General features: G+C 40.9%; 2 protein-coding genes across 2 annotated transcripts; both read left to right on the forward strand.

The window, feature by feature from the left end:
- The first annotated feature begins 2,304 nt into the window (after positions 1-2,304).
- Positions 2,305-8,509, forward strand: erap2 (endoplasmic reticulum aminopeptidase 2). Its single transcript, XM_028414859.1, has 21 exons — positions 2,305-2,378; positions 2,852-3,167; positions 3,243-3,429; positions 3,503-3,672; positions 3,775-3,913; positions 3,990-4,124; positions 4,211-4,331; positions 4,400-4,554; positions 4,648-4,761; positions 4,857-4,988; positions 5,557-5,688; positions 6,019-6,087; positions 6,170-6,345; positions 6,471-6,550; positions 6,655-6,838; positions 6,932-7,088; positions 7,175-7,359; positions 7,469-7,630; positions 7,739-7,879; positions 8,042-8,123; positions 8,220-8,509. The coding sequence occupies exons 2-21, from the start codon at positions 3,004-3,006 to the stop codon at positions 8,364-8,366; spliced, it is 2,832 nt and encodes a 943-aa protein (XP_028270660.1). The 5' UTR covers positions 2,305-2,378; positions 2,852-3,003; the 3' UTR covers positions 8,367-8,509.
- A 629-nt stretch (positions 8,510-9,138) lies between these two features.
- Positions 9,139-20,270, forward strand: lnpep (leucyl/cystinyl aminopeptidase). Its single transcript, XM_028414181.1, has 22 exons — positions 9,139-9,588; positions 11,367-11,461; positions 11,998-12,200; positions 12,396-12,507; positions 12,653-12,910; positions 12,984-13,174; positions 13,324-13,462; positions 14,437-14,571; positions 14,717-14,837; positions 14,961-15,112; positions 15,191-15,304; positions 15,406-15,537; positions 15,637-15,771; positions 16,090-16,250; positions 16,336-16,424; positions 16,516-16,699; positions 16,812-16,968; positions 17,163-17,347; positions 17,455-17,616; positions 17,774-17,914; positions 18,010-18,091; positions 18,183-20,270. Exons 1-22 carry the CDS (start codon positions 9,561-9,563, stop codon positions 18,312-18,314), a joined length of 3,108 nt encoding a protein of 1,035 aa, XP_028269982.1. The 5' UTR covers positions 9,139-9,560; the 3' UTR covers positions 18,315-20,270.
- The last annotated feature ends 244 nt before the right edge of the window (positions 20,271-20,514 follow it).

Raw genomic sequence — 20,514 nt, forward strand, 5'->3', positions numbered from 1 at the left:
GCTCTGTGCCAGTGTTTTATTTATAAAAAAAACAAACAAAACCCAATAAAGACAAAACAGTATGTGCACCTTCTGTTCATTAATTTTACATTCAACACTAAAAATAAAAGACAAATTATGTGTAAACTAAAAATATCAAATGGTAACTCAAGGAATTCAACACTGAAATGTTACTGTACACACACAAACACACATGCACAACAGGAGAAGCATTGAGCCATCTGTCTGTGGTTAGCTTTTTATCTGATACCAGGTCTGGCCTCATAAACGTTCTGTTTTCAACTGCCACAGCCGGCAACACCTGGGGCATCAATGTGAAGCTGAAAAAGGCGCGACATGTAGATTTACAGCTCTTGACTGTTGATTGTTTTTCAATCATTATTTAATTCATGAAATTTCAACTTTGAAATAAATCCTCATGACGTCAAGCAGAACTGTACACACACGTCATCTATGAGTGAATACATCCTCTCTTTGACCAGAAAAACATTGCCTTTCTGGGTTTACTTCTTCAAGGTCAGGCTGCATCAGAAATCCTCCATTTTCAAGAATCTGAAAAAACATACATTTGTGAATAAGAATATCAGTGAGGACAACTGTATTTATTGTGTGGTTAGTTCTGTACTGATCACAGTCATACCACTTAATAACAACATAAATGGTCATCAGAGTGTTAAAGAGCAGTATCTTCATTAGAAGCAGCCTCATGGCCAACACAACCACCGTGTCTGTCCACAAATCAACGTCTGGAGATCAAACAAAACAACGCATGAGCCATCTGTATGAGTTACAATGGATTTTATACTACATGCAACAACCACATTTTACCTCTTGTGTCTCTGTCTTCATGGCAGACCTCATCATGATCATCTAAAAAAAATATTAAAGTAAGCAAGTCAAGCTGCAAATTGACAAAACATATCCTTTCCTGTTTAATCAGTTCTACCTGATGAGGTGATGCGGTGTCTCCTGACTTTTGGGTGTTTCCTGTGATTCACAGAACAACTGTATGATGGCCAGTCTCGCGTTGTTACTGTGATTGTTGCTACAGCATTATGGCCGTGGTGCATCCTGGTTACAGCAATGCTGTGTGCTGCAGTAGACATGTGGCCCTCTGAAGCTGAGCTCCAGCTCACCTGCAGGCGCCCTCTCCTGAAGTCACTGACCATACAGACAAGCAGGGTCCAGCCAAGCCTCTCACCTGACAGGTGGACCGGGGGGGCCAGGGATGCCAGCACAACAGCCTCTACCCCTCCTGCTACAAGTGGAGGATTCGGCAAAAACAGGAATAGGCTATGTTTAGGATGAAGAGGTCTTATTCTGTGGCTGACAGGAGATTGTGTGGAAGCAGCTGCATCGTTGCTCTGAGGCACAGAAAATGCATTTTCTAAAAGCAATTATATACTTTGCGTCTAACTAATGAGATCACACATATTATAAACGTTTATAATTAAATCAATCCAGCTTTATTGCAAGATTGCCAACTGCAGATATATCAATAGGTTTCTGTGCTGCAGTCTTATATAAGCCTGACTGCATCAATGTTTGTGATTCTGATGTAATAACTCCAGTAGGAATCAATATTGATGCTGGCTGCCACCATAGATAATTTAAAACCACAAGGAGAGGGTTTGCTGTGTGCTGTACATATTTAAAAGTCTTTTAAAATGAGATTTTTGTCAAGATAACAAACTTAACTTTCAAAAAGTACTTTAAAGAGTTGAAATTGTATGAAAGTAAACTTTATTTCCTATAAGTTCTAAATACCAGAGTACTGTAATAAAAAATGAAACGCTCACCTGTCCATAAATAGATGATAGGAAGGTAGAAGAGACCCCTGGATGGCTCAGTCATGTCTGCTTTTGTTTTATTGTGCGTGTTTGTGTGTGTGTGTGTCTGTGTGTTTCTGTGCCTTGTGTACGACTGTGTGAATTGGGGGCATGCCATTTGGCTTTGCCAAGAGCAGTGCATTGTGGGGCATTGAAATGTCTCATTGTTGTGACCTTATACTAACAATGGAACCCCCTTACCCCCACCCACATGCAGACTGAGAGCGTGAGCTCCTACACACATGGTATGTATGAAAGAAGGACAGGGGACAGGACATTACTGTGGACAGCAGAAAGAATCATTTCAACAACTGGAGACACACCTGTTGCCCATGGCTGTTAGATCGGAGGTGAGAGACAGATAATATCAGCACAGCCAGAAAATTAGACAACACTCTTGTAGGTTGCACCTGCACACAAACAGACAGACAGAAACACAAACACACACACAGGCGTTTTTTTCCTCAGAAGTGGGAGGGAGCTTTGTAGAGAAAGTGAAACCTAACTGCAGGGAGAGGAAGGAAGCATGATGAAGCTCAAATGATCGAGGTAAAGCCTTTTCACATTTCTGTAAAACATTACTTCTGAATCAAGCCCAACACAAACATTATTTAACAATCTGTGGCATTATTTTTTAACTGAGCAGCTGAACCGAGCAGCTTTCCATCTTTTCAGTACGATAGTGAAGAATAGCAGTGGCTGTTCAACCTGAACTGAATTGAACTGCAGCTCTGCTTCCCTCAGCTGTTGTCACCTTACAGTTATAGCTGTGTCCTCATCTTGTTTTGTCCGGATGAAAAAGCAAGTGTGTGTTTTCTTTGTCACATGTTTGAGTCTTCTTCAAGATGTGTGTGTGTGTGTGTGGCCTGAGATAGCCTACAACAAAGTTCATTTTGCCCAGAGTAATTCAGCACGTGGTTCATGGCCCAGTTAGTGTGTGCCTGGAACTTTTTTATAGATCTGTGAAAGTAAATAATGTGTATTCTGATAGAGAAAAGGTCCTTAATCCTCCTCTCTTTCAGGTTTAAAAACCGACCACTGTCATAACTGCTTCAGCGTCCTACATTCAGCTGGTCCTTGTATGGAATACGACAGAGTGGTATCTGCCCACTCTGTCAGCCTGTCACGTGGGTTGGCATTCTTCTAATCAGTATTGAAGGACATTTCCTTTGCGATGGTCTCAGTGGGGCTGTTGATGCTGTGCGTGTCTGCCTTGTCTCTGGCTGGGTCGCAGCCTGCCCAGAGGTCACAACAGGCGTTAAGCTCTCCTCCTCCTGCAGGAGAACAACCCCCTTTAGGAAATTTGTCCTTCCCTTGGAGCCGTCTTCGTCTGCCAAGGTTTGATTCACACTTGTAATTTAACAGATGGGTGATAATATTGCAATAGTTACAACATATGTATCTTCATCCCAGGTACATAATTCCTCTTCATTACCATCTCCGCCTGCACCCCAACCTCACAAGTCTTCATTTCACTGGATCAGTGCACATCCAGATTGATGTCCAGAACAACACGAACTGGGTTGTATTACACAGTAAAGGGCTACAGATTTCCAAGGCCACTATTTTAGACCAGGACTTCGCTCATCTCTCTGATAAGGTAGCTGTGAATCCAGGTCGTCCTTTTTTTCTCATCCACATCCAGTGGAACCAACAATCTTGTCTTGTTCCAGGTTCTTCCAGTTCTTCATAACCCTTCCCACGAGCAGATAGGCATTTTCTCTCCCAGGGTGCTCAGCAGTGGACAGACATATTTCTTGTACATTGAGTTTGGAGCAGAGCTTGTAGAGGGTTTCTACGGCTTTTATAAGAGCACCTACAGAACCAGTGCAGGAGAGACCCGGTGAGATACAGATACTTTTTCACAGCATACTTCGTACATTATTCTACATATACAGGACTGTTATAAGGACAATGGAGTATGATCATGTCTGTTTTCTTTAAGAGTCTTGGCTTCAACTCACTTTGAGCCCACAAGTGCTCGGATGGCATTCCCTTGTTTTGATGAACCGAGCTTTAAAGCCAACTTCTCTGTATGGATCAGAAGGACTCCAGAGTTCATTTCTCTGTCCAACATGCCTGTAGTGAGTGTCACATATCTGCTAATTGTCACTCACTTTCAAATGAAGCTCTTTATACACTACAGTCTGTGTATTTCAGGTGAAGACAGTTGAAGTGAATGATGGCTTGCTTGAGGATCAGTTTGCTCCAAGTGTGAGGATGAGCACCTACCTTGTAGCCTTTGTTGTGTGTGACTTCAAGTCTGTCACAGCAAAAACATCTTCTGGGGTACAGGTGTGTTCTCCATCATGATATTATTTATATTTATTTATTGCATGAAACATCACTCAGTCATACGTGCTGGTTTATTTACTTTGCAGGTGTCCATCTATGCTGCTCCTGAGAAGTGGCTGCAAACCCACTATGCCTTGGAGGTTGCTGTCAAAATGCTCGATTTCTATGAGGAGTACTTCAACATCCGCTACCCTTTACCCAAGCAGGGTGAGTCATCGTTTTCCTCTCTTTTTGCTTTCTTGACCACATCTTGACTCTGGTTGTTTCCCTCTCAGATCTGATAGCAATACCTGACTTCCAGTCTGGTGCGATGGAGAACTGGGGTCTGACCACTTACAGGGAGACCAGCCTTCTCTTTGACCCCCTAACGTCTTCTGTTTCTGATAAACTCTGGGTTACCATGGTGATTGGCCATGAGCTTGCCCATCAGGTGAGAGTGACCTGCTCTTTAATGACATGCAGGATTAAAGGATTACTAGAAATAATCAATGCAGAACTGTAAATGTCTAATTCCTGCCTGCAGTGGTTTGGTAACTTGGTGACTATGGAGTGGTGGAACGATATCTGGCTGAATGAAGGATTTGCCAGATACATGGAGTACATTTCAGTGGAAGCCACCCACCCTGACCTCAAAGTGGTATGCACTTTTAAATAATTGGTTGATAGAGTCATATTAAATGCATGATAGACGATAGATAATTATTATGTGATTCTATGTGTCCAATCTTACAGGAGGAATATCTGCTGCACACCTGTTTTGCAGCAGTAGGCCATGATTCATTGAACTCCTCTAGACCGATATCCAGCCCTGCAGAAAACCCCACTCAGATCAAAGAGATGTTTGACACAGTCTCCTATGACAAAGTATGCTCTCTGTTACACAGATAATAATAATAACTTGTTGTGCTTATTTTGCCATCAGTGACCTTAGTCTCTATGTTAAGCTAGTGATGTAAAAGCTCATACAAATTGTCATTATATCAAAACTTTTGGGCCCCCTCATTTAAACCTCAGATAACCTTCAGGTGTCACTGTTGTAACAAAACAGCCAAATTGTTATAGCTGGTATTATAACAAAGGAAAAATGGCGGGTCTGACATTCTGAATCTGAACAATGTACTTTCTTAAAAAAAGTTAAAAAAAGATGCTATGTGTGTATATGTGCTATGTGTTAACTAAATATATATACCAAATCACTAACATGTATTAATGCATACTAACATTGGCTCCTTAGGAAACTAGGAAATAGGAAAATCCTGCAGACAGGGGCCCTTGCCATTGTCAGCAAAATTGCAGACACCACATTAATATATATGTTCATGCTGTGAAGAAATCATCTTTATTTCACATTTGAGTCAAGCAAAAATTCTCTACACACTCTGTCCAACTTGTCATGGTGTATTTCCTAACGTTTTTTTCTGTCTCTTTCCAGGGAGCATGCGTCCTGCACATGCTGCGACACTTTCTGACAGACCATGTGTTTCAGAGTGGGATAGTGCGATATCTACGCAAGTACAGCTACAGAAATGCACACAATCAGGACCTGTGGGACAGTCTAGCCAATGTAAGAAGCCAAATCGCATTTTCTTGATCTTCACCATCTTCTGAGTCACTGTCCACTGTTCAATTAAGGAGTGACTTCTTGTTGGAGGTTTGCCCCATTGATTAGAAAAACACACTGTGCATCCAGAGTTAGTAACAAATCACTGATGAAAATAAAAGCAGACATGATGTTGACTGTGATGGATTTCCAATATAAGCATCTCTGAAGACTCAAAGTAAATTTTCTGACCTGTAAACTGTACTGAAACGAACTGGACCCAACAGCTGCTAGAGAGGTAGAAAGATCACATGCAATTTATATTAAAATGCATCATGCAAAAAAATGTTACAGACATGCTCGGAGGAGGACTTCATCTCAGGGAAGCACTGTTACAGCAGCAGCCAGGCCACCAAGAACGCAGTGAGTAAATGTTCAAGCTGTGGCATATGTCACATTGTGGACAAGATTTTGGCTAGATGTATTGATCTTCTGTCTCCTGCAGTACCTGTTTGCAGGGGAGCATCTGAACCTGAAAGCCATGATGAAAACCTGGACTCTGCAGAAAGGAATTCCTCTAGTGACTGTATCTAAAAAAGGGTCTCGTCTGCAGCTCAGACAGGAAAGGTTCCTGAGGACTGTGATGCCTTCAGACCCTCTGTGGTCCACGGTGCAAAAGGGGTACGTAGCTACATTTTTCACAATTTATTTTATTATTCTCACTGCATGCTGCTTTTCTATTACCTTCTTATGAGTCAGACTGTAAGGATTTTAAATAAACCAGCTGTTTTTTTTCTGTTGTACAGTTTTCTTTGGCATATCCCTCTGACATACAAGACTGACACATCCAACACCATCCACAGACACCTGATGACAACACCCACAGGTAAGACTGAGGAGACAACATGATTCATTCATATAATTCAAATAATGTCTTATATTTAACAAGCTTTAACTGTGTAGTCTGTCTCCCTGTATGTTTTGATTTAGACAGTATACACATAGAAGAGGGAGCCAGCTGGGTGAAGGTAAACACTGACATGACGGGCTATTACGTGGTTCATTACGAGGATGGTGGATGGGATGTGATTAACAAACTACTGACAGAAAACCACACTGCTTTGAGCTATAAAGACCGAACTCACCTGATACACAATGCCTTTCAACTGGTCACGTATGTTGTGTGCAGACACCTGTTTTTCTGATTCTCTGTAAGAAAACAGCTTGGATTATTCCTCATGAAATCTTTCTCTGTATCTCTGTAAAGGGCAGGTCACCTGCCACTCAATAAAGCCTTAGACCTGATTGGTTATCTGAAGCAAGAGACACACACAGTGCCTCTCCTCCAAGGCTTGGGCTATCTGGAAGCATTTTACCACCTGATTGAGAAAAGGGATGAGGCTGATTTAACACACAACCTGGGGGTAAGAATATGAGTTCCACCCTTCATCATACATAGGTTATGTCACTGTGAAATTAAATGAATCTGAGATTCCGGTTGTGCTTTCAGACATACATCCTGAAATTTTTCCGAGCTGTCATTGACCAGCAGACGTGGAGTGACAGTGGCACGGTGTCAGAGCGACGGCTGAGGTCAGAGGTCCTGTCGCTGGCTTGTCACCTGGATGACCCATCCTGTCTAGAGCGGGCACATCAGCACTTTAAAGCCTGGCTTCAGGCCAATGGAACGCTTAAGTATATCCAAAAAATATTTCACACATTTAGACAGAGTTAGTAATAATGGGTATAATTCACATAAACAACATGGTGTTCTAATAGGCATGTCTGCTTGTGTTTACTGTAGTCTACCCACTGATGTGGCAGAGACTGTGTATTCAGTTGGAGCTCGGGATGACTACGGCTGGATCTCCCTACTACACACATACAAGATTTCCCCCTCTGCAGCACAGAAAAACAAAATCCTGTTTGCTCTAACAAACTCTAGAGACATAGAAAAACTCCAAAGGTATGTCTTCTTTTTCTAAGCGGTTAATGCTGCCATCTTGTGGCAAACAGTGAGTATTGTAAATGTATATAATATTTTAGTCACTACTTTGTGTCTATATGACTGCAGACTGCTTGAGATGGGTCTGGAGGGGAAGGTGATCCGATTGCAAGACCTGTCCAGACTCATCCTAATGGTGGCCAGGAATCCTCGGGGACAAAACCTTGCATGGAACTTTGTCAAAAAGAACTGGGACACACTTGTTCAAAAGTTAGTGCAACTTATCAGTCAACAAAACCTTTTTCATCGTCTTTTAGCTCCTTGACCAACTAACTTGCATTTTAGTAGAGGAAATTTATACAAGAGGGGAAATTAATTTCTAATGAAACAAGCAACCCTTCAAAGATATTTGACTGTGACTGTGACCTGCAGGTTCCAGTTGGGCTCTTTTTGTATTAGAAACATCATCATCGGCACTACAGGCCAGTTTTCATCACCTGAGGAACTCGCTGAGGTTAGTACACTCTTAAACCCTGATGCATAAGGAGGTTTAGATATTCAAATTGTTACCTGACATAACAATAAAAATATTGTTTCTTTGTGTTTGCAGGTGCAGATGTTCTTTGAGTCCATCAAAGATCAGGCTTCTCAGCTGAGAGCTACTCAGCTTGCCCTGGACAATATTCAGAAAAATGTCCGCTGGGTGCAAAGGAACCTTGAGACTCTGAGAAACTGGCTGAATGAGCAGATGAAGTGAACAACAGCAGAAACAGAGGGGGTGGTTGCTACATACTGCGCACAGATGGTAGTTGAATGTATTTTGGAATGTTTATGTGCTTTAATCAAGACATTTTCATGCTAAACACCAATAAAGAGGTAACCGTTTTTATACTAAAAATATTCATTTTCAGAGGAATTATTCGTTGTTGTTAATAAGGAAAATGTAATTATTAGAACTGGCAGCTGAGTTATAGAAATATGTGTGAGGACCTGTGTGTGTATTACACATTAACATTAAGAAACCTTTATTAGTCCCACAATGGGGAAATTGCATAATTGCACATATTGGAGTCTTTGTGTGTGTGACACAGATAGCTCCATTCCAAAGTGCCACAAAACACTGTGTAAATAGACTCTGTACCAAATGGACAATAAAAGGGGTTAATTGTTCCTCTGACACCTTTCTTTGTGTTAACTGAAACACATACTTGTGTGTATGTGGAGCAATAGTGTGCCCCAAGGCCTGCGCTTGCATTGTAATTGTGCATGGTAAATTACAACGCAACATCACGTGTTGGTCAAAAGTATGTATGTGTATATTCGTAGGTTTAAACTTGATTTTAAGGTTTATGTGAGACCTGTAAATAGGCGGAGGTTGACGCAGAGGTTGACACCATTGGAATAAAGCGAAGCAGCACAATGTCCTCACAAGTCTAGTTAAAAAAGCGTATGCCGTTCAGTGTGCGTGCGGCGTTCTTACCCCGCCCATTGATGATAACAGCCAATCAGATATCAGTATTGTCAAACGACGGTAGCTTGTCAACAACTGGCCAGAGAGGAAGAAAAGTAGCATTTGGTCGTTTGTTAGTTTACTTAGATATTTAGAGAACAGTTTGTTCACACTGGTATGTATGTTGCGTTAGCCGCATATTTACGTATCATTATAATAAACCGCTATGGGCGACAAAGTTATGGAAAGCGGCTAACGTTTGTTAGCTGAATGTCTTTCAGTCAGTTGCAGTTGTCAGAAGAAGTTCGCTAGTTCCGAGCTAGCTACTACGTAGTTAGCTAATGTTGGTACAGTTTGTGTAGACCGTGATTTTTTTTTGATAGCCTCATACCCCGTGGTGTGTTTTGGACAGCGATATAAACACCACGTCTATCTGGAGTCGGAATTTATGCAGAGGTCCTTCCTTTTCTGGACGCATCGAAGTCTTTGCGATATCCAAACATGGATCTGTTTGACAGCAACAGTACAGGTAAGAGAGGACGGTGGGGTACAGTAACCGCAAGCTAACAGCAGCAGGCCAGCTAACAACTATCAGGGCATTGCCTGCAAGCTCACTGGGAGTGACATTCACCCGAGGACACATGTTGAGAGGGCTGCAATCGGCTTTCCAGAACTACAACGAAAGCAACTCTGTGTTTTCTGAGCAACCTTGTTTGGCTTGTTTTTACAATTTAGAAATGATCAAAGCTAACTTAAGCACAGTGTGTGTTGATAATCTTGTAGTGACACGATAACGTCCACATTGTGTAGATGGATTTTATTTTATTGCAGCCTTCTGATTTTATTGAAACTGAACAACACCAAGGGCGGATTACTAGTAGTTTCAAACATCGCTTGTGGTGAGGTTGTTCAACATTACACCCCTAAGACTGCTGTTGTCGCTTAAAACACAGCGCTCTGTTTAAGCCCGTTTGTTTGATAGTAGCTGTGTGTGCGTTGGTGTAGAGAGTCATGCTCAGCTGCTTTATAACCTCTAGTTGTCCCAGGGCGTTCAGAGCAGTATTAAAACAAACAAAAAGGAAATCTGAGTGTTCTCACTGTGGAGGAAGGAGCAACCAAATCACAGCAATTTTACTTCCTCTTTTTGCTTTTTGTTTTGAGTTCCTGCTGAAGCAAACCTTTCTGAGGCAGATTCTTCCTTCCTATATGTCGATTAGCCAACTAATGCGTTTTAGTGTTCTGCAGATCATTATCATGAAGGAATACATGATATACAGCAGCTACAGAACGACCACACGCCTATATATAACATGCTGTTGTTTATATACATGCTTGTTGATTATTCACATTTTGATGGCTTGATACACGTGATAACAGTAATGAAAATATAATATGTTGTTATAGATATTTTATTTGTATCTTAAACTGCTCTGGACATTGCACATCATCTATCACTTAGGTCCTACTCTATTAATAGACATTCATACCACAGCAGTGTGTTTCAGACAGAGAGACTGTTACATTCCAGTCATATAAGAACCACTGTACTGGACAGTGAGACACATAATTTACCTTTCATGTGTCTGGGGTTTTACATCTCATGTTTGCTGTCATTACCTTGGAGTGAACAATGTGTATTCACTAGTGTTTGCTGTCTCTCTATGTTCTTTTCATGGAAATCCACTAACCACTGAGACTGAAAATGCATTGTCCTTAGCCTGTAAAAACATGAATGGATTGTGAGGCAAAATGAGAGACTTGCATTGCACAGCGTTTTACTGCTTTAGTTATTGAATTAGGAAGTAGAACATGCCTCTGTTTTAAGAGTATCTGGCTGCCAGAAAATGAATGAACAAGACATACATTTTGGAAACAATGCGTAACTCTTGTCAGCATGCTGAACATGCCTGTCAGTTTAAGGCAGCACTGACATAAGATGTGGCTGGATGCTAAATTTTAATAGTATTTACACTTACTAGTTACTACTTACTGTGCCTTGTTTCACTGCAGTTAAATAAAGGATTTTGCTTTTTATAGGTTTAATGACACTAGTACTTAACAGTGTCTGACAAAGCCAAACCAAAGTACCAGGAAATGCTGCACTAGGTGGACTAACAGGAAATTGCAGAAACTCAGTCACTGCTTTGTTAAATATGGTATCATGTTACTCACAAGTCAGTGACAAAACTAAGCCCTTGCATTGAACCCAGTGTAAACAATTATAATACACTGACTGCATGTAGATCACACCTGTGACAACTATGTATGTATATGTAGTATGAATTTCTTGTCCTCTGTGTGTTGCAGAGCGTGCCAACTTGCCAAGGAACATGATTGAGAACAGCATGTTTGAAGAAGAGCCTGATGTTGTGGATCTAGCAAAAGACTCTGCTGTGTTTCCAGTAAGCTCATGTCATATGCTGAGAATGTGAAAATACTGAGGCAATTCAAGTTGGGATCAGTTGATGTAAGAATGGCAGGCACTTATGTATATATGTATAAGTGCCTGCCATTCTTAGTGTTTATTGCACCCATTCTGTTTGTCACATTATTTTAAATTTATCACCTGCACTTCTCTCTTGTGAGAATGTTACTTTAAGAAAAGTAGCAAATTGTCTTGTTCTTTATCTTGTCTCACTGTTTGACAAAAAACAACAACAAACCCTTGTAAATTTAATCTGTCGTGGCATTCCTTATATTCAGAACATGAACATACCTCATTTCAGTTTAATTTACCTGCATTTCTGGCTTGTTGTGTATAAAGGGACCCTTTTCTGGCCTGATTAATTTCATTTCATTCCTGCCTCTGTCCTCACTCTCCCTTCCTGCTCTGTGCTAATTAATTTGCTGGGGAAGGTTTCCGATGTATTACCATAATATAGGAAACACTGCACAGTTCAACTGAAGAATAACACTGTACTTGACATCCTTTCTTCAGACATTTCCTGCTCTTGACCCAGATGAGGTTGCGTATGAGCCTCGTAGCTCACGGTTACTTGTGAGAGGCCTGGGAGAAAATGATATGGACGATGATGAGGAGGACTGTGAGTCTTCAGCACGTCTGCTGGGCATGTCCTTCATGAACCGTAGCTCTGCAAACAGATCTAGCTCTTCCCCTTACACCAGACAGCCCCCACCAAGGTATTTCATCATGCATAGTATGATAGATGATAGACAAAAATCTTTTGTAACATCTGTAACATCATATCACATTTTTTAAATGTAATCAACAAATTGCATGTCTTGTCATATGCATTATTGAGTAATATATTTGTGTGATGTATCAAGTGACAGTACTGCACAGTAATTCTGTCCTGCAACACCTTTTGTTCTCAGGTCATGCTCACGACCCTCAGCCCGGACCATGGTGGTATGTGTGTTAGTCTTGGTGATAGTGGCATCAATGACCATGGTACTGTACTTCTTACCTGGATGCACCTTTACCAAGGTAAACAATATTTGGTTAGTTATATTTCAACGTTCCTATCTTTTTCTATTCGTTTAGCTGATTTATCTGTCAGACAATTTTCCTTTTCCAGTTCTACTTCATGTTGCTTCGCTGATTCCAATGACTTAATACAATCCCTCTGCAGGCAGGCTGTCACAAGCCAAACAAGACTGCTCCCATTGAGCCGGTCTACCCTCTGTCCACAAATGGTGAACTGTTTCCATGGGCTCAGCTCCGTCTGCCTCAAAGCATACGTCCTGTCGGCTATGAGCTCACCCTGAGCCCTGACCTCGACAAGATGACCTTCACTGGACAAACTGTTATCAGCATGTCTGTACTTCACAGCACAAAGCGCATTGTCCTGCATGGTGCTAATTTCAACATTACCAAGGCTACATTCAAGGTGGGATCTAAAATGTAAAACCACTTTTGTGATGTTGTCATATAGTTGTTAACTAAGATTTCCTCTCTTCCAGCTGGGTGATGGACAGCCCAATGATGTGACTGTGCTGGAGTACAAACCCAGACAACAGTTGGCTGTTAAGTTGACTGAGGAGCTGAAGGCCGGCCAGTATTGCGTGTTGACACTGGATTACTCAGCCAACCTCTCACACACTTATGATGGTTTCTACAACAGCTCATACACAGATAAAGAGGGAAACAAAAGGTACAAAGGGTTAACTGAATGTGGAAGATGTGCTAGAGTAGAGACTCTTCAGGATGTTGAAAACTGGAAACATACGTTGAGTGTTGTATTGATTTTACAGTATATTTTTTATTACAGTATGATCATGTTTACTGCCCTTTTGTCCCCAGGGTCCTAGCAGCAACGCAGTTTGAGCCACTGTCAGCCAGAAAAGCCTTCCCTTGTTTTGATGAGCCAGCGTTCAAAGCCACTTTCCTGATTAAAATTAGCAGAAAACCCAACTACATGACTCTTTCCAACATGCCCAAGGTAATTATTTATTATCTGTTGAATATATAGTAATACCAAGCGCTGATATGTCTTAGTTGGTTTAGATAATGGCTTATTCAATTATCTAATATGTCATATGGGTGACATCTGTTTTTTTCAGTTACTGAGTGTATTTGATGACTGGAAAAGCAAAACATTTACATACTCTGAACTTAGTTTGAGTGCTAAGGAAGAAACAGTACATTTAAATTCACATTAAGATTTCACTATTTTTTAAAAATATTTTGAATTGATGTAAAAAAAAAAAAAGCGACTTCTGTTTGAGTTGTCTGAATTAAATCAATTTTCAGAATAGAGCATTTCTGGTTTTAGAAGAATTCTGTGAACATACAGTAAATACAGTGTTTTCAGGACATGCTCATTTAGGGTTTTTACTGTCTCTTGCTGGTTTATGGATGTCTTTTCTGTGTTCTGAACAAACCAACTAAGCAACACTTTATGAAACAAAGACAGAATGCATGCCCTAACAAAAAGCTTGCATTTCTGGTTGGAAGAAGTAAACTAAGCTTTGCAGAGTGTGGTGAACAAAAAGACGGCATCAATAGCACTCGTGTAAATGGTATTATGAAAATAATATTAATTTCATATTAGTCAATCATGTATGTGCCTTTAAACATAGTGTTTTCTGCACACGGTTTCCAGGTTATCAAGCTTAATATCATGCCAGCTGCACTAACCTCCTCAACATGTTGTGTTAACCAACAATGCTGTGTTTGGCTATTACCTGCAATTTAGAGAATAACATTATGATAATTTGGTTTGCTGTCTCTGACCTTGTGAGTCATTCATGTTCCCACTGCTGTGACTAATATCAGTTCTTAGTGTGGGCACAGGTAAAGTTTTAGTATTTCATTGCTATGTTGTGTCCCTCATAAGTCTGACATCGTAATGGATTTGATTTGGTTGGGAATAAGTTGCTAACAGTTATCTTAAACTTAACTTGTGTGTTTCAGGCCAAGTCCACACCTCTTCACAATGGCCTGGTGCTGGATGAGTTTGAAAAGACCACTGTCAACATGAGCACCTACCTGGTGGCCTTCATCGTTGCTAACTTTACCCCTATCAGCAAAAATGTTTCAGAAACTCTGGTGGGTCTGACAGCGATACGAGTCCTCCTCAGTTTCAGGCACACACACATAGGAATATATGTGTATTTATATATATAGTATTGAGTGAGGTTGTGTTGTTGCTGATAAAGTCTCAGTGCTGTGTGTCCATGTCTGCTTGCTTTAGGTATCTGTCTATTCTGTGCCAGAGAAGAAGGAGCACACTGGCTATGCTCTGGAGACAGCTTCCAAACTGCTTGACTTTTACAATAATTTTTTTGAAATTAACTACCCCCTTAAAAAACTTGGTGAGTATGTACACACTTCTCTGTAACACATTTCTCACAGTGTTAGCACTCTGCATCTTATTCTTCTTCATACTGTTCTTCCTTTCTTCTGTCTTCACCCACCTCTGCATTTCTCCTTGTCAGACTTGGTGGCCATTCCAGACTTCCTGGCAGGAGCAATGGAGAACTGGGGGCTCATCACTTTTCGTGAGACCACCCTGCTGGTGGGCAGAGAGTCATCTCCCCTGGAAAAGCAAGTAGTTGCCTCCGTCATAGCGCATGAGCTCGCCCACCAGGTAGTTTTTATTTGCCCTTATGTCTATGTCAGTGTGAACATGTTCAGGGTCCCAATCTATGCTGATGTTTTGTTGCAGTGGTTTGGAAACTTGGTAACTATGAGCTGGTGGAATGATCTGTGGCTCAACGAAGGCTTTGCCACTTACATGCAGTACATGTCACTGCAAACAGTGTTGCCCAAGCTGGATACTGTAAGTTTAAACATCTGGTTCACATCGCTCCTAGCTTGTATTGACACAGGCAACATGGTGGGTTTCTTTATGCTTTTGCAGTAACTCCTGTTTGTTTGCAGGGTAATTTATTCCTGGCAGTTCGGTTCAGAGCCTTGGATAAAGATGCTCTAAACTCCTCTCATGCTGTGTCGACAGAGGTTAATACACCAGAACAAGTGGAAGAGATGTTTGACTCAGTCTCCTATGAAAAGGTAGCCACATAAGTAGAGGTTGCACATTTAAGTATTTGTTTTTTAGGATCTTCACTGCTCTGATTTGTTTCTGATCACGCCTTACGTTTCTCTCCTCAGGGTGCATCCATTCTCCTGATGCTGAATGCTTCCCTGTCAGAGAACCAGCAGTTCAGAAAGGGTATAATTCAATACCTAAAACAGTTCAGTGGATTAAATACAGGCACTGATGACCTCTGGAACAGCCTCACTCAGGTGTGTGTGTGTTCATGTATCAGTGCGCTTTTCTGTTCTTCTGGTCTTTGTTTTTTACTGGACACTGGGCAACTGTAGTGTTAATTTATTAATTCTTTATTCATATTCTGCCTTCTGTCTCCTATGAGGGCAGGGTGGTGATATTCTTATATCACAACTCTTGTTTTTGTTTTTGTATAAGCTCTTTGAGGTTACCCCTCTTTTTTATATAATATACATGGCTGCAACATTTCAAGTAAATTACCTTTATGTATTTACAAGAACAACGGTCAGGCTTTGAGCTGGACAAATAGACTGGATTTCTCCTTCTCCCCTCAGGTTGAGTTGTCCACACAGCACCAGAATATATCAGAGATGATGAATTCATGGACATCCCAGAAAGGCTTCCCATTGGTCACTGTGAGCCGCAAGGGAGATCAGGTGACCCTCACGCAGGAGCACTTCTTGCTCACATCTGACAATGCAACGCATACTTCAAGGTTGGTTACATTACTACACACTCAGACACACACATGAGTAACAGAAACACACCACAATCCTAACTTTACTGTGCACTCTGTTTAGCTTGTGGAATATTCCTGTGACGTTTGTAAACGACACCTGTAGTTTGGCCCCTGAATGCAGACAGATGTTCACTCTGAAGTCCAAGTCAGGTAAAACAAAGATTGAACTTTCTACTCTGTCAGATACCATCAGATACTGTGACAAATAATAGACGTTTTGTTTGCATGCATGTGTTTTCAGGGACCCTTAAGGTGCCAGAAAGTGTAAAATGGCTGAAGTTGAACTACAGAAACACAGGCTTCTACATCGTCCACTATGGAGATGAGGGCTGGACTGCTCTCATACAAGCTTTGTTACAAAATGTCAGTGTTCTCACACATGAGGACCGTGCCTCACTCATACACAACATCTTCGCTCTCTCCAGGTATAAACGACAAACTAAACGGCCTATTTTAACTGTATTTAAAAATACCGTAGAGAACTTGGGTTTTCATTTTTATCTTCCATCTTTCCTCCCTGTCCTGTTTTGTTAATAGACTGGGGCGTGTTTCTTTCCATCAAGTACTCAACCTATTGAACTATATGCTCAATGAAACGGAGACTGCTCCTGTAACTGAGGCCCTGTTACAGCTCAACAGAATATACAGGCTGCTTGACAAAAGACAAGAGCTGGGACTTGTGGCGCGCATGAAGGTGACACACACACACACACGTCAACATATCTACAGTTATGAATCTGAGTCGCAATTTAATATTACCATGCTTACATCATCTTGATCATTGCTTATCAATGCAAGTTATGAGCTAACACCCTAACAACATCAGTCAAGTCTAGAGAGTCTGTAATAATATATATCATGTATACTTTTGTTTCTGAATTATAACAGACTTATATTCTGAGTCATTTTGGTTCTCTGATGGAGAAACAATCCTGGGAAGAGGAGGAGAGTGTGTCTAAACAGGAGCTGCGCTCAGCCCTGCTGGGTACAGCCTGTAACTTGGAAGTAAAAAATTGCACTGAGCAAGCCAAAACCCTGTTTAAACAGTACGTTGAATCGAATGGGACAAAGAGGTAAGTAACATAACAATTTTGGTTTTTAAGACAGAGTGAATGTGATTGAGGATGCTAAACATTTTTGCATGTTTTTCTCTCTCTCTTTTTTTAACTAATTTCTGTAGAATTCCTGGTGATTTGCAGCAAGTTGTATTTACAGTGGCAGCTCAGTCAACTGAAGATTGGCAAGTTCTGTTCAACATGTACGAACATGCTACATACGATGCAGAGAAGCGAAAAATGCTCCAGGGTCTTGCGTCTACTCAGGACGCAAGGCATTTAGTATGGTAAGGCTTACATTTGTTAAGCATACATACTGCAGTGTTGACACTAGTCACTTTCTTCTGGACCAAAGGACAATGAGGGAGAGGCTATGTTTTTTCCATACTGTATAGTAGTCATGATACGGATAACTTGACCCCTTATTGTGGTTGGTCTGTTCAGGATTTTGAATGCCGGTCTGAAGGGGAATCACATTCAGACGCAGGAGTTACCTTTGGTCATGACCACTGTGTGTAATGGTTTTGCTGGCCATTTGTTTGCCTGGGATTTTATACAACAGAACTGGGACCGCCTCATAGAGAAGTAAGTGCAGTCTACACAGAATGCATTTGACAATTATTTCAACCTAAACATTAAAAGATGAAAACAACCTTAGAGTGCTTGCTTTCTGACTGCAGGTTCCCTGTGGGCTCCTTTGCCATCCAGACAATCATCAAGGCTGCTACTTCTCAGTTTTCCACACAAGCACACCTTGACCAAGTACGGCTTATTTCGCAGTAGAAAACATTTATGCATTGTTCGTAGAGTGAAACAAATACTTTACCCATGTGTGTTATTCTGTGTTGTGCAGGTGCAGGCTTTCTTCTCCAGTCTGAAAGACCGCGGCTCTCAGATGAGGAGCGTGCAGGAAGCGTTGGAAACCATCCGACTGAATCAGCGCTGGATGGACATGAACCTGCCTACACTTCGAAAGTGGCTGTAAAGCAGGCACTCCAATTGAAATACCAAACAACTGGAGTGTGTCTTGAAGTCAGCAGCTGTGTTTGCACTATTGTTGGACTGTGTCTCTTAACTCCCTTTATCCCAGCCAGAGTTACTTACCAGTGGCAGAGGGTGTGCTCGAGCTGGGTGGAGAGGGTGTTTGATTGTTTGAGATTGATCCTGTCAGTTGTACTTGATAGCTCAGGGTGGTTTCGATTGTGTGTCTGACAGAGTGATGTCAGATGCAACACACACTCCTCATGTTTTGTGCTGTTGACCAAACCTTTTTTTTCATCTAAACCTTAGGCCTGAACAGACAATCATTCTTCATCTGCACTCCTTTAGCCCAGATCTCAGGCACCTATCTGTATACAGCGACTTCAAAAAGGTATAATGAATGTCAACATTACTGTCTATGTTTGTTCTGTCGGTCATGTATAAAGATGCTGCTGTCAGGGATTTAGATTGATAAAAAGGCTTTCCCTAGTTTTAACTAATGGTGTATCGCTGCGCTTTGTAGGAACGATAATTGCCTGCCTATCTTCATGAATTATTCATGCTACCTGAAGCAGTTGTTACATTAGTCATGATTGCCCGGAAGATTGGTTGTTTGGTTGTTAGCTTAAAAAACCAAACTTGTGTTGGCATCAGTTGAATGTACTGAAAAACCTTCCCACTGTGCGCAGCAGGTAATCTACAGGACGACAGTGCAGGTTCAGATCAACAACCTACGTGTCTTAGGTGAGAGCAGGCAGAGCACACTGGAGCCAAACGTTCATTTCTTTCCTTATTTCCTTCACCAGCCATAAGAGCAGCTTTCCTCAGCTAGTTTTATGTTGCCTATATTGCTTGTGATGCACTCACTGTGCAGACTCCAACTCTTCATGCTTGTAAAGCTGTAATTATAATGTAAATATGGTCAACCTGACAGCCCCCTTCCCTGCGGTTTTGGATGTAATGTTTTAAACATTTTAAAACTTCCTTTTTGTTGTGTACATAGATTGTAAAGAGGACATGTATACATAGAATTGATCAAGGCCTTTGGTCAAACGTTTTTACTGTGTTTACTGATTGATCAACCACAAGCAGGTCATTTGCTAATGAATGTGTTTTAAGGGCTAACATGCTTATCGAAGAAACAAAGTACAGTGTATAGAAGAATGTTTGTCAAGTAAGCGTTTGCCTATCAGCCAAAAAAATACTGAAAGTCACTTCAGTGTTAGTCAGCCCACTTTTTTTGACAGTGACGATGAGTGTAGTTATTGTGTTGTCTGTACATATTTTTGCTCCAACATGTTATTTAAGTACATCTGTCCCAAGCTTTATTTTAAGTGGTACTTATTCACTCCATTAATTGTTTCGATCAGCAGGGTGACTGATCTTATTAGATTCCACCCACTGTCATCACAGTTGTCACATTTATGTTGAAGCCTCTTTGTCTCTCCTGTGTAGAAAGAGTGCTCATAAAAATGCTGTTACAAACCTAGTTGGAGTGATCTGATCCCGGTAACGGTACCTTCTTGCTGATCATGTGTTCCACCCTGTTCATAGGTGGGAAAACCAGTGAGGCATCACTATTACAGTCCTACCGTAGCACTACTGACTCCCTGTGGTTGGTCAGGGTAGTTACACAGATCAGTGAGCTTTTAAAAGAACCTCACCATGTTATGTTTTTATAAAAGAAACTCCAAAGAATTTTGTGAACCATTACTTTTGTCATCCTGTTTTATCATTGTGTCGACTGCATATGCAGTAAACCTGATCTCATTGTCTTTGATTTGATGCTTGTGAAATGTTGTGACTCTTTATGTAAACAAGGTAGCTGTTTTCTGAAAATGTTGGATTTTCCTTTTAGAAACAAAAAGGGAACCTTTGAAGTCCTTCTTACATTGTTAAGCTCAAATTGTTTTCCATCACAAATAGAGCTTTGTTCAATAAAACGGAAAGATTGCTGAAATATTTTTCAGTACTGACAGTCCAAATAAACTTAAGCTGCATCCAAAATTCAATTTCAGCAACATTTATTTTAAAGTATTAGATGTGCAAATTGTGTTTTCAAATCTTCTAGAGTTCAGCTGTACAAGATGTATTTAATTAAACATTCTATTATAAAACAGATTGGCGTCATCACTTAGGGTAAAGAAAATCATATGGCAGAGGAAGAATATAAACCCACTCCTGTAAGAAAAAAAGAGGAAAAT

The sequence above is a fragment of the Parambassis ranga genome, chromosome 9 (genome assembly GCF_900634625.1).
Source record: "Parambassis ranga chromosome 9, fParRan2.1, whole genome shotgun sequence".
Classification (NCBI taxonomy): Eukaryota; Metazoa; Chordata; class Actinopteri; family Ambassidae; genus Parambassis; species Parambassis ranga.

Coding starts and splice junctions, on each gene's coding strand:
- erap2 (XM_028414859.1), top strand. CDS start 3,004: ATGGTCTCAGTGGGGCTGTTGATGCTGTGCGTGTCTGCCTTGTCTCTG. Junction 6,088..6,169: donor GCCAGGCCACCAAGAACGCA/GTGAGTAAATGT, acceptor TGTCTCCTGCAG/TACCTGTTTGCAGGGGAGCA. Junction 7,631..7,738: donor GACATAGAAAAACTCCAAAG/GTATGTCTTCTT, acceptor ATATGACTGCAG/ACTGCTTGAGATGGGTCTGG.
- lnpep (XM_028414181.1), top strand. CDS start 9,561: ATGGATCTGTTTGACAGCAACAGTACAG. Junction 12,911..12,983: donor TTACCAAGGCTACATTCAAG/GTGGGATCTAAA, acceptor CCTCTCTTCCAG/CTGGGTGATGGACAGCCCAA. Junction 16,969..17,162: donor GACTTGTGGCGCGCATGAAG/GTGACACACACA, acceptor GAATTATAACAG/ACTTATATTCTGAGTCATTT.